Raw genomic sequence first — 12,907 nt, 5'->3', positions numbered from 1 at the left:
TAGCTTTACATAAGCATGAGTGGGAGCAGGCTGCACATCTAACAACTTCTGGCTAAATGAAGAAAAGAGACTTTGGCTGATGTTCCTATCTCTGATAGTGCTGACTTACGGACATGTTGTTGCCAACTTAGCATGCCGTCTGAGGCTTGGCAGGCTCTCCTGACTGCTTCCCCGCTACCCATTAAGCATCACCTCTAACTCATCCGTGCTGAGATGAAGCCAGCTGGCCTGCCTCCAGCACCCGATCTTTGTCAGACAAGCAAATGACACTGTCTGGCTCCAGTATAAAGAAGGCCAGTGTTGAGCATGCTCACATTATCGATGACACTGTATGCCACACATGACACCCTGATTTCTCTCAAAAGTGCGGGGCCTATGTGAAAACATGGCTGAGCTCCTTAGAAGCCCATCATTCATAGATGTTAGCACAACCAGGGGCACCATCAGCGCAGGACCTTGGAGCAGATGTCTAGGGCAGAATGAGCAGAGGAGAGGCCAAATGCAAGAGGGCTGGCTTGCCACATTGGAGTGGGGGACCTGAAGTAATATACAGTGGTACCTCGGGTTACATATGCTTCAGGTTACATACGCTTCAGGTTACACACTCCACTAACCCAGAAATAGTACCTCGGGTTAAGAACTCTGCTTCAGGATGAGAACAGAAATCGTGCTCCGGTAGCGCGACGGCAGCAGCAGGAGGCCCCATTAGCTAAAGTGGTGCTTCAGGTTAAGAACAGTTTCAGGTTAAGTACAGACCTCCGGAACGAATTAAGTACTTAACCTGAGGTGCCACTGTAATACACATTGCCCTCTAAAGACAGAGTGTGCCCATGAGTCCAGATTTCCAAACAGCACCTCTGACCACAGCTTCATCTTCCAGCTTTTCTGTCTTGTAAATGAATATTCAGAACCATTCTAGGTGAGTTTCTTCCACACTGATTGGAGGGGAGGACCCATACCAATGGATTCAAATTAGAAGAAAAGAGATTCCGACTAAACATCAGGAAGAACTTTCTGACAGTAAGAGCTGTTAGACAGTGAAACGGACTCCCTCGGAAGGTGGTGGACTCTGTTTCATTGGAGGTTTTTAAAGCAGAGGTTGGGACACGGGTGGCGCTGTGGTCTAAACCACAGAGCCTAGAGCTTGCTGAACAGAAGGTCAGTGGTTCGAATCCCCATGATGGGGTGAGCTCCCATTGCTCAGTCCCTGCTCCTGCCAACCTAGCAGTTCGAAAGCACGTCAAGTGCAAGTAGATAAATAGGTACTGCTCCGGTGGGAAGGTAAACGGTGTTTCTGTGCACTGCTCTGGTTCGCCAGAAGCGGCTTTGTCATGCTGGCCACATGACCCGGAAGCTGTATGCCGGCTCCCTCGGCCTATGGAGTGAGATGAGTGCCGCAACCCCAGAGTCATCCGCGACTGGACCTAACGGTCAGGGGTCCCTTTACCTTTACCTTTAAGCAGAGGTTGGATAGCCATCTGTCATAGAGCTTTTAGTTGAGATTCCTGAATTGCAGGGGGTTGGAGCAGATGACCCCAGGGTTGCTTCCAAATCTACAAATCTATGACCGTGCATAACTTGGAGAAAGGCACAGTCCATTCACACAATACTTTATTGTTGTTGTTGTTGATGATGATGATGATGATGATGATGATGATGTTTCAACCTTCCCAAGGTATATGCCGCTGCAGGGGAGCCATGCAATGAGTCAACTGTGGATTGCAGATGACAGACATCAGGAATTGCTATGAACATGATTTCTAGGGGGGAACGCTACCTCCATCATGGGAAATGCTGCTGGCTATAGCTGTTATCCACCAGTTCGCAGGTTACATTTTTCCCCATGAGCACAATGCAGGAGGAAGTTGGAGTGCTTGCAAACATAGAAAAGGGCCTTGTGTGAATGTGGACCCATGCTCAGGCATGTCTAAATCCTATTGATATACAGGAGACCGAAGTTTTTCCCTGTATGCTTCATCTCACTGATTTCAATAGAATTTAGGTAGAAAGTTGCATATCACTAGTTTACAGTGGTACCTCAGGTTAAGTACTAGATTCGTTCCGGAGGTCTGTACTTAATCTGGAACTGTTCTTAACCTGAAGCACCACTTTAGCTAATGGGGCCTCCCGCTGCTGCCGCGCCACTGGAGCACGATTTCTGTTCTCATCCTGAAGCAAAGTTCTTAACCCGAGGTACTATTTCTGGGTTAGCGAAGTCTGTAACCTGGAGCGTATGTAACCCCAGGTACCACTGTATACCCAAAGTGATTTCAAGAGGACCTCACACAAGTAATATATCATAGGCACACAGCCATTTGGGGGGATTTTTATCTTTGTACACGACCCTGCCAATTTTACAATTTATCTAAAGTTTAGCCCAAAAGCACAGGTCAAGAATCATTCATGTTCTTAAAAGCCAATGAACCACCATATGGCTTCGGCTAACCAGGATTTTATGTGATGATTGCAATTCTCTCTTAAAAATCTATGTCCTCGATCCATCTACTGAAGCTTTACAGTATAGCATTACTGGAAATGGTGTTGCATTCTGTTTACTCATATAGCTAATGTATCAACCATAGTAGCCTGAAAACCACTGAGTCTTTACCAGGCACCAAACTGCTTTGGATAGAATGTCTCTACTTTGGTTCATATTTTTTTCAGAAGTCGTGGAGCCTTTTGGTGTCTAGCTTCAGTGTAATATTATCCACCATTTCCCCTTTGTATGTGTAATTTGTACGTGCACTGCAAGCATGCAATGGCCTGTTCATGCTTCTTTCCAGAAACTCCAGCATGGTGCTCCTGTAATTCAAGCCATCCATGGGAGCATTTGTACATAGGGAAACTGGAGTGCAGAAGGAATAAATTCACTTGTTCCCATGAAATTAAAGAGTACGTCTAGATGGAATGTATGTCTGTGGTGAACAGTAAAATGCCATCTACTGCCTTTTCTGAACTTCACTTGCAAACCGTATGTCAGAAACTCTTCCAGGCTGAAGTCTCTGAAGCCTCTGATGTCAAAGCAACTGGGAATAGCATGGAGTATACCAATTCTATGGGATGCGGGTGGCGCTGTGGGTAAAACCTCAGCGCCTAGGACTTGCCGATCACATGGTCGGCGGTTCGAATCCACGCGGCGGGGTGCGCTCCCGTCGTTCGGTCCCAGCGCCTGCCAACCTAGCAGTTCGAAAGCACCCCCGGGTGCAAGTAGATAAATAGGGACCGCTTACCAGCGGGAAGGTAAACGGCGTTCCGTGTGCTGCACTGGCTCACCAGATGCAGCTTGCCACGCTGGCCACGTGACCCGGAAGTGTCTGCGGACAGCGCTGGCTCCCGGCCTATAGAGTGAGATGAGCGCACAACCCTAGAGTCTGTCAAGACTGGCCCGTATGGGCAGGGGTACCTTTACCTTTACCTTTTATACCAATTCTGCCATGCAAAACCTTTGAAAGGAAGCAACTGAGTGGCTGTAATTCTCTAGCACTGCTTCCATGGTTCCTTTCATGGATTGTGCCTAAATTGAGGGAAGGGTGCATGATGCCTTCTAGAGACTGAGTATTATTGACAATGCCACTAAATTCCAGCATGAGACTTCCTTAGGATCCTGAAAAGTGTGGTATTTTCAGGCTCTCTGTTCCAAATCTATAGCCATTCTTTAAGCATGTATAATGGTACGGAACACTGTATTTTGATATCTGCGAGCCTTCAAGCAACTTCAGGCATTAAAGTGGACCAGGAGGAAACAGGAAGTGCAAGTAACTCAAGTTTTATCTGTTTCCTGTCTCAGAACCCTCCAAGACAAGAGTTTTCAAAGCCATCCTAACCACAGTGGAGGGTGGAGACAATGCTGGTGGGGCTGATGAGAGTTGGAGTCCAACAACTTATGGAGGACACCAGACGCCCCATCTCATGACATAACAGTTACTATCAAGGACCAGAGTCATCATGAAGAACCAGAGAGTTGAAAACATAGATGCCTCTGTATAATAACCATGTGCAATCTGAGACATAGGAGTGGGAGAGGACTACCCTTGCCTCTGCTACCACTGATTAACAATTCCATTAAGTAACAACAGCGAAACAAACAGATGGAAGTTTATCTTTAATTCCCTTTTAAATGTGCATTTTTTAAAAAAATCCAGTACAAATATAGGGGGCAGTCACAAGGCAGCCAACAACTTTTCCTATGTAAGGCAACGGAGCGTGCATAGAAATATAACCCCAGTTTATTATTTCCCAACAATGATATTTCCAGAGATGTTGCTCCATTTGAACTCTTTGGGGGGATGCAACACCCCTTTTCTTGACACTACCTTGGAGTAAATATTGGCACCATAATTGATTTTTCATTGGGGTAAAGGGTTGTACTCTCTTCATAGCCCAGTAAAAAATAAACTCTGTAATAAATAAATATTTAAAATAAATATATGCACTCTGAAAGTATATAAATTAGGTCCATCCTGAAGGGAAAAACAAATCCAGATTTCACTTCCCGAGTTAGCGCTGTCCCCATAGATTGACACTCCCAATCCACACAGCTTGCCATTCATTCTTTTCCTGCCATTTCTTCCATTTTCCTACAATCTGCCTCCACATGCTTTAGGTAGCTATTTGTGTTCTAGGTGAAGGGAGAAAGCAATCCAGAACAGTCTGGTTTGAAGTCCAGTTCCAACTTCTCCTTGTCTACTTGACCAGCGCACGAGTGAGCAAACCAGAAAGAGGTTGACCCACTTGACCTCAAGGCCCACTCTCCTAAATCCAGACGTTGGGCAATGAAGGGCTTGTCTACCACTAACAGCTTCTCTGACAACCGGCACCCTAGATATCTCAGAACTCCACAGCATTCGGAAGTTCTTCGTGCTTTTGTTACCATTGAGGCTAAGAGACTCCATTCTCCTCCAGTGTTCCAACTTCAGCTGAATACTAACACATCCTTGTAGAGCTCTGGTACTCGTTCTGGATCCACCGGCCTGGGCAAGAAATGGGTGAACTTCTGGTGTCTTTTGGACCTCGCCCCGTCTCGGGGACTACCATCTTTGTTTAGCGCCACAAAGTACCGCCGGCCAGAGTCCCCATGCTTGTACACATTGGAGGAGTAAGTGTTGTACCAGTTCTCTTCAAACTGTTCTCTGAAGACACATTCAGGAGTCAGCTTCTCCTGTGGAAATTTTAGGAATAAACACAGAGGTGAGAAATCTGATTGAGTAAATGCCTCAAAGGTGGCATCTCTCAAAAGCAGCTTTCCTTTCACTTGCTCAGATAAGAGCTACCTAATCCTTTAGGCAACAACTGTTCTTAGGCCACCCCCCAAAAAATTGTTTTTGGAATAAAAGCTTTTAAAAATGAATTTTGCTTACAAGGCAGCTTTCCCTCTAAAAGTCAGTCTAAATGTGCATCAATATATTTTTATGCAGATTTGTACCATGGGCCTATTTGTGCCATTTTAAGGATCTAGCAATACCCCTAACCCTCCCCACCTCGGATTATTGTATTGGCCCGAATATAAGCCGCACTTTTTTTCCAAATTCCGACCATGAAAAGTTAAAGTGTGGCTTAAATTCACAACCTTACAAAATTTGGCTTTTATGATGTCGCTGCTGAAACAGACTTAGGGTAAAACGGAATGGGTGTGAGTGCCTGTGGAATTTTAAGGGAGCTACTAATATTAAGGCATTGTCTTGTTTTCTCCCCCCCCCCCTTGAATTTTAAAGGTGCGGCTTATTTGCAGGTGAGGCTTATATTTGGGGCAATACAGTATATCCCCTATGCTTCCAGAAGAGAAGCGATAGATCCATTGCTTTAATAAAAGAGTCAAAGGGAAGCATTGGGGATATACAGTGATACCTCTGATTATGAACTTAATTCGTTCAGATGTCCATTCTTAACCTGAAATCGTTCTTAATCTGAGGTACCACTTTAGCTAATGGGGCCTCCCGCTGCCACCATGTGATTTCTGTTCTCATCCTGAGGTAAAGTTCTTAACCTGAGGTACTACTTCTGGGTTAGCGGAGTTTGTAACCTGAAGTGTTTGTAACCCAAGGTGTCTGTAACCCGAGGTACCACTGTACTTAATTGGCCTGAATATAAGATGATTATTTTATTAACAAAGAAAGAAAGAAAGAAAGAAAGAAAGAAAGAAAGAAAGAAAGAAAGAAAGAAAGAAAGTACACCCCAGAGTTCCACCGGCTGAATCACAATGGAGCAGCAAATTTCACTGCCGGCAGTCTATGCTCTGGTATTTATGTGTACAACTCCTTCATTCTCTCTCTCTCTTTATTTTGGTGAACAGAGAGTGAACTCGGAGCATGACTTGCTTCGCAAGATTGAAATTTGAAGGAAAATATTAGCTACTGAACCCCTTTACAAAACTGTCTGGACTCCTAGACCAGTTTTGCCAACCTGGTTGCCCTTTCGGACTACAACTCCCATCAGCCCTGGCTGCAGCTAGTAGGTGTTGTAAGTCCAAAACCTTTGGAAGGCACCTGGGTTGGCTAAGGCTGTTGTAGATTAACAATACTAAGACTCCCTTGTCCCCTCACTCCTTGCAAATTGGACTTCTTTCTTCCCTCAGAACTAAATGTCATTCACATGAGCACCTGGGCCAGGCTGGCTGGAACCAGATTGCCACTGCATATGAATGAAAAGTGCACCCAATGACTCCTTTAACTCTGCTGGTAGCAGCCAGGGAAGCTGGCCTGACATCTGGGGAAGGGGCATAGCTCAGAGACAAAGCATATCTTTGCATGCAGAATGGTCCGGCACTAGGTGATAGGAAAGGATAATAATAAATGTGTATGATCCAACTTTCTCTGACACCAGCAGCAAAATTGCCCGTGGCTATAACAGATCAAGTCGACAGGAAATCTGAGCTTATAGCACAAGCTGAGTGATACAATGGTAATACTTACAGAGCCATAAAGTTCTCCTTTTTCATTCATTCCAAGGTAAAGGCCGCTGTCCACCCCTCGAATACTGACTAATCCCACGGCCACACTAATGAATTCAAGGATACCTGCATTGAGGAGGGAGAAAAACAAACATTTGTTTTCAACTTCCATGCATGTTGCAGTGAAGACATATTTATAAAATATTACCAAAGGCAGACAGAGACTTAGCTATACAAAATCTAACTAATATTTTGTTATAGCAGATAACTCCCTCAAAAGGTGTAGCCCTGAGTTACAATGGTTCAAATACACGATCCGGACAAAACTAAGCCCTTTGACATTTCATTGATTTCAACGAGAGTATTAAGCATGCGCCCAAGTCTCTCCAGCTGAAATCAGTGGAACTTATAAGTGCAACTTTGGCTAGGCTATCCCATTCTCTGTTAAATAATAACAGTAATCAAATATTTGGATTGTTGGAAAGGAAGTTTTTGATAAATGCTTTTAAAAACCATGGCTCCCCCCCCCCTTTTTGAAATATTGCCATCTGATTTTAGGCATGGCTTTGAATCTTTCTTCTGTATTTATCAATGCTGTTTTATTTTCCGAACTCCCAAAGCAAGATAATGAATGTTCTATCATTTGCAGCCTTGGGAGTTTTAATTGAAAGTTGCCAGGGTCTTGGTTTGTGTAATGCTGAGTGGCAGCCCAGCCAAATCTTCTACAAAGATCAGATATTAAATCTTCCCACACTGCAAATAAATCATCAGAGATTTCGGAGTTCCCAATATTCAAAGTTCCATTGAAAGACATGGGAGGTATTCTGCCTTTCTGATATCATTTTCAAAGAAAAACTCCCCTCCCCTCCCCCGCTCCAATTCATAATAAGCAGGTGATTCAATCCACAAAGACACCACATCAGACAAACCTATTGAGAATGGCGATAGAATAAAGAAGCACCAAGAATGTTTGATCTCGATCTCAAACTCTCTCTCTCTCTCTCTCTCTCTTTGGAGGTAATTATTCTGTGTTTACATGTTGTAAGAAATTTCCCTTCTGTGCAGAACTCTGCTGAACTGACGTTCTGTTCAGTCTGGAAACCTTGATGTTTCCAGTGTGTGTTGCAAAATCAGTTAAGAACCTTATGCAGTGGGTTGTTCTGACTATGGGAAACCTGATAGAAAACCTCTCCATTGGCCTTTTGTGTCTGTTCAAACCCCTCCATGCTTGTCAACAGTAGCAGGTTTCTTCAGATAAGGCTGTGCTTCCTACAATCTGTCAGTTTTTGTTTGCTCTTACAAATTAAGCAACCTTTCCCAATCTTGCATTAAGTCTCCTATTGTCATTAAGGCACAGTGTCGAAGCAATGATTCTTCAACATCTACTTCCTTGGGCTGGTCATGTTGTTTGGATGCCTGATTATCGACTTCCAAAGCAGCTACCCTATTCCCAACTTAAAAATGGAAAGCATAATGCTGGCGGTCAACAAAAGAGGTTTAAAGACTCTCTCAAGGCAAATCTATAAAAAAAAAGTAGTATAAACACCGATAATTAGGAAACACTGGCCTGCGAGCGCTCCAATTGGATAACAGCCTTTACCAAAGGTGTCATGGACTTTGAAGACACTCGAACTCAGGGCAAAAGGGAGAAACGAGCTAAGAGGAAGGCACATTTGGCAAACCCTCACCATGTGGAAGGATGTGCAGATCCAGAACTGGCCTCCACAGTTACCTATGGACACACGGCTAAGACCGTGTTCATGGAAGACAATCTTACTCAGCTCCAAGTGATCGCCAGAGAAGAAGAAGAAGAAAACTTGAATCCTAAATAGAGCAAGGGCCTTCTCGGTAGTCGCGCCCACCCTGTGGAACGCCCTCCCATCAGATGTCAAAAAATAAACAACTACCTCACATTTAGAAGACCTCTGAAGGCAGCCCTTCAAGCTAGGGAAGTTTTTAATGACTGATGTTTTAATGTATTTTTAATCTTTTGTTGGAAGCCGCCCAGAATGGCTGGGGAAACCCAACCAGATGGGCGGGGTATAAATAATAAATTATTATTATTATTATTATTATTATTATTATTATTATTATTACTACTACTACTACTACTACTACTACTACTACTAATGCAGGTCAGAGATGTAGCAAGTTATCAGACTACTGGCTAGTGTGTCAGGTCACGTGTGGACCTGGGAAGACACCTGCTATGCCATAAACTCAATGGTTGGCCTTCCTCAAGTCACCCTGCCTTCTTTTTCCAATCTGCGAAATGGGCATAGTAAAAAATCTATAGGGCTGTTGGGAAGAGAATCAAACTATCTTCGCAGGAATACAGCCCTAGACTCACAGTCTCCTCACTGCTCTTAAGGCAGGCAGGCGGCCTGTTCTGTTGCATACAGCGCCTGGCACAGCAGAACTAAATAGATGTGAAACAGCAGTAGCTGCTGCTGTTTATGCAGGACCAGCACAGTTCAGTTCCACTTTGCACAGCAGCGTCTTGTTAAAGTGCAGCCTTGCACACATTTGCATATGCCTAACTCCCACTGGAACGCATGGGGCTTAATACACAGGTAGCAAAGGGCAGGGCTGCATTGCAAACAATTAAGGAAGGCAAGACCTACGTTCATTTGTTAGAAGAAAAATCAAAGCACTGGCAAAGATCAGAGTGAAAGGCTGGAATTGACACGCCCTCTTCCTCCCCTCAGCCAGAGCAGTGTGTCCAGGTATGCCGCTGTGATATGTCTCTGTATTTCCGCATATGCACACACACATGCTGCCTACATACAAGCGGTGCAGATGACTGAGCAAATACATATGGCGTTTCCTTTCTAAAGGGAGAGGTCCTGAGGTTCTCTAGGGCAGCACGCTCTGACCTGGAAGCCCTCTCTTCTCATCCGCACCAACTAATTACCTACTTCCTGCAGGAAAGCACACCTGTGTCCAAAATAGCATGCAACCACCATGAGAATAACTATTGACATGGAAACTGTGGCCCACTGCAGTTTTCAGGTGCAGCGCTATTTCTTGCAAGGATTCCATCCACAATGTTCATCTGCTGCACAGTATAGGATGCAGCTGTCGGTGGTGCTGGAAAGGCACTCTGCACATGCTCAAGGAAATCTTTTTTGTTACTTCATGCCTACAAGGACCTTCTTTCCCCCCCAAAAAAGGTTGTTGCTCCAAACAAAGCCTTGCAAACTGATGCTGGAGCATGAGACTCTTAATCTCAGAGCCATGGGTTGGGGCAAAAGATTCCTGCATTGCAGTTGGTTGGACTAGATGATCCTCGGGATCCCTTCCAACTCTACGATTCTAATGATGCCCCCCCCCCCAATTCCCTCAAGCTCTTGTCTCCAGCATCACCCGGAGCTAGGCTGGCTCCCTTTGCCGCGGTCCTAGCCCGGATTTAAAGCGGTTTATGCCTTTAAACCAGAGGTGCGTTGCTATACCATCTGTTGCTATAGGATCGCAAGGGGAGAAGAAGCCGCGGAAGGGAGCGAAGCCTGCTTGGAAAGAGAGGGAAGAAAAGAAGGAAGGGAGGAAGGGAGGAAGGAAGGGGAAAGAGTGAGGAGCCTTACCGAAGAGGCTGTGGTCTTGCCGAGTGCCTTGCACGCTGCCGTCGGGCAGGATCTGCAGGTGGAAGCCCGTCCTGCAGTAGAGCTGCCTCCGCCGCAGGATGCCTTGCAAGTGCGCCAGCTCCGTGGCCCCCGACGCCGCCGCGCCCCCTCGGGAGCCCCTCTCCACCTGCGCCAGGCGGTCGCCCAGCAGAGGCGGCCTCTCCCCGGACGGAGGCAGGAGGAAGTGGGAGCCCACCTGCTGGCCCAAGCCCTCCAGGCCGCCTAGGAAGCCCCCGACGTCGGCTAAGGGAGCCATGGAGGAGTCCCAGGGAGGAAAGGATGGAGAAGGACGGCGGGGAGATTATATATATATATATATTATATATATATTATGGACAGGTAGATGCATGCAGAAAGTCACGTCTCAAGGCTCACAGCTGGGGCTTCTCCCGGAGGCCGGACTCCGCATCCAGATAGCAGTTGCCTGTCTGGGGAGGCTCTCCTCTCTCCCTAGGCATGGGGCTGGCGGGACTGGGCTGAGCTTGGCATAAACATCCACAGCCGGTGCTGCTGCTGCTTCTGGCTCGATGCAAGCGAGGCCTCTCCAAAATTGCGCGTGGGGGAATCTCTCCAGCTCGCGCTCTATATATAGCCACGTCGGGCGGGTTTCCCCCCTGACATATGCTAATGCGGATGCGCGCCCCGGCGTTTGAAACCCTAGACGGAGCTTTTTCTCTCTCTCCTTGCCGCCCCTCCTCTCACACCTTTCTTCCCCTCCGCCTCCACCCTCGCTCTGCAGGGACGGAGGGGAGTTCCTAATGTTCCCCAGCCATTCTCTCGCGCCTTGGCGCACGCCCCTTCGAAGTTAGCAGCCTAGGAAACACCCCTCCCCTCCCCTCCGCCGCCACCAGCACCAGCACCAGCCCCTCCCTCCCTCCCTCCCTCCCCCCCCCCCCCGAGAGAGAGAGAGAGAGAGAGAGAGAGAGAGAGACCAGGTTGTTGTCGGTGGGGCGAAGGATGCCGTCGGTTCCCTGCCTGCTTTTGATGTTCAGGCTTTTCTTCACACAGCAGTAAATCGAGAAGGCGCAAAAGCTCAAATTGGCAAGAGGCGCAGCAGTAAGCAGGGTTGGACTTGGGGAGCTTGCAGTGCATTACGCGGACAGGTGCAAGGAAAGGTAAGCGAGAAGCAGGAGAGAAAGGGCGTTACCTGAGGGTTAGACCTGCCCAGACACACATGAAAGAGCAGCGGGCGGGGGAGAGAAAGCAAAAGATCTAACAGTTCCACTCTGATATTTTTCAGAGCACTCATAAAAGTGTTGCGTTTATTACCCTTTCCTTTTATCACCTTAGGTTTTCCCCCCCAAAAGTGGGGGGATTTTGTTTCCAAATGAATTGGCATCGTCAACTGGGGTTTCCCCCTTCCTTGAAGGCTGCTATACTTCATTTATCACAGACAATGTGACACAGGACTATTGTTCTGGTGTGTCTTAATATAGTGCTTAACAATCTATCCGAATACAGCAGAACAGATGCATGTCGGGGATCTGGTAGGCTATTGGTGAATATCGACATTTACTGGTCAGTCTCCAGATTAGAAGTGGCCCAGCGGGAAATATCAGAAAATGCTGGTGTTTACCTGTAAATGATGAAGCCAAGTGAATGCTTTCTCCATGGGCATAGACAAGGGAGGACAGGGGTCAACTGCCCCCCCCCCCATCAAGCAGAACAATATAAATATTTAATTGACAAATCACATCAGTTCTGCCCCCCAAGAAAAATCCTGGCTACGTCTATGGCCTTCTGTAAATGACCAAATGTCATTTGCCTAATTTGTGGCGCCCTTCCTCAACCTGGTTGAACTACAATGCCCATAAACCCTGACCATTGGGCATACAGGAGAGCTGTAGTCCAAACTATTTGGAGGGTACCAAATTGGAGAAGGTTGGTGTACAGGGAGAAGAGATGCCACAAGTGTGAACACCTTTCCAGTTGGATCTTGCAACAGTTTACCAATCAACATCAGCAATGTCAAGTTTCTGACATTTGCCTTAATACATGTGGCCTTACAGCAGGTGTGACGAACCTCTGGCCACCCAGATGTTCTTGGGCTCCATCTCCCATCATTCCTGTCCATTACCTTTGCTGGCCCACAACGTCTGATGGGCCTTAGATAAATTGTTAGAGCTTACATTATGAACCCATATTACACCAACCAGATTGCCACCAAGTATCCTTGGCAGGGCTGCTTTTTTAGACTGGGGAGGGAATGAGGTTCAGCAACTCTGTGCATAGAATTGCAGTGCCTGGCTGTGCTGTGATCTGAAAAGCTAATCCAATCCTAGGCATGCTCCTAGATCTCCCCATACTGCACATACCCTGTAGGGAAGGGGAAGGCAGAACCCAACAATGTTTTCTGCTTTTTCCATCAGGTCCCAGGAGGCTAGAACTGATTGCATACATG

At 46.5% G+C, this 12,907-nt stretch overlaps 1 protein-coding gene across 1 annotated transcript; it reads right to left on the bottom strand.

Moving 5' to 3' along the window:
- Nucleotides 1-4,116: 4,116 nt before the first annotated feature.
- On the bottom strand, nucleotides 4,117-10,762 carry FGF20 (fibroblast growth factor 20; the record flags this gene model as incomplete). Its single annotated transcript, XM_081877498.1, has 3 exons — nucleotides 4,117-5,158; nucleotides 6,909-7,012; nucleotides 10,468-10,762. 3 exons carry the CDS (start codon nucleotides 10,760-10,762, stop codon nucleotides 4,913-4,915), a joined length of 645 nt encoding a protein of 214 aa, XP_081733624.1. The 3' UTR covers nucleotides 4,117-4,912.
- Between the last annotated feature and the right edge of the window lie 2,145 nt (nucleotides 10,763-12,907).

This window comes from Podarcis erhardii (genome assembly GCF_964252035.2).
Source record: "Podarcis erhardii genome assembly, chromosome: 9".
Classification (NCBI taxonomy): Eukaryota; Metazoa; Chordata; class Lepidosauria; order Squamata; family Lacertidae; genus Podarcis; species Podarcis erhardii.
The sequence above is the reverse complement of the archived record's forward strand: the minus strand, read 5'-3'. Positions and strand labels throughout refer to the sequence as shown.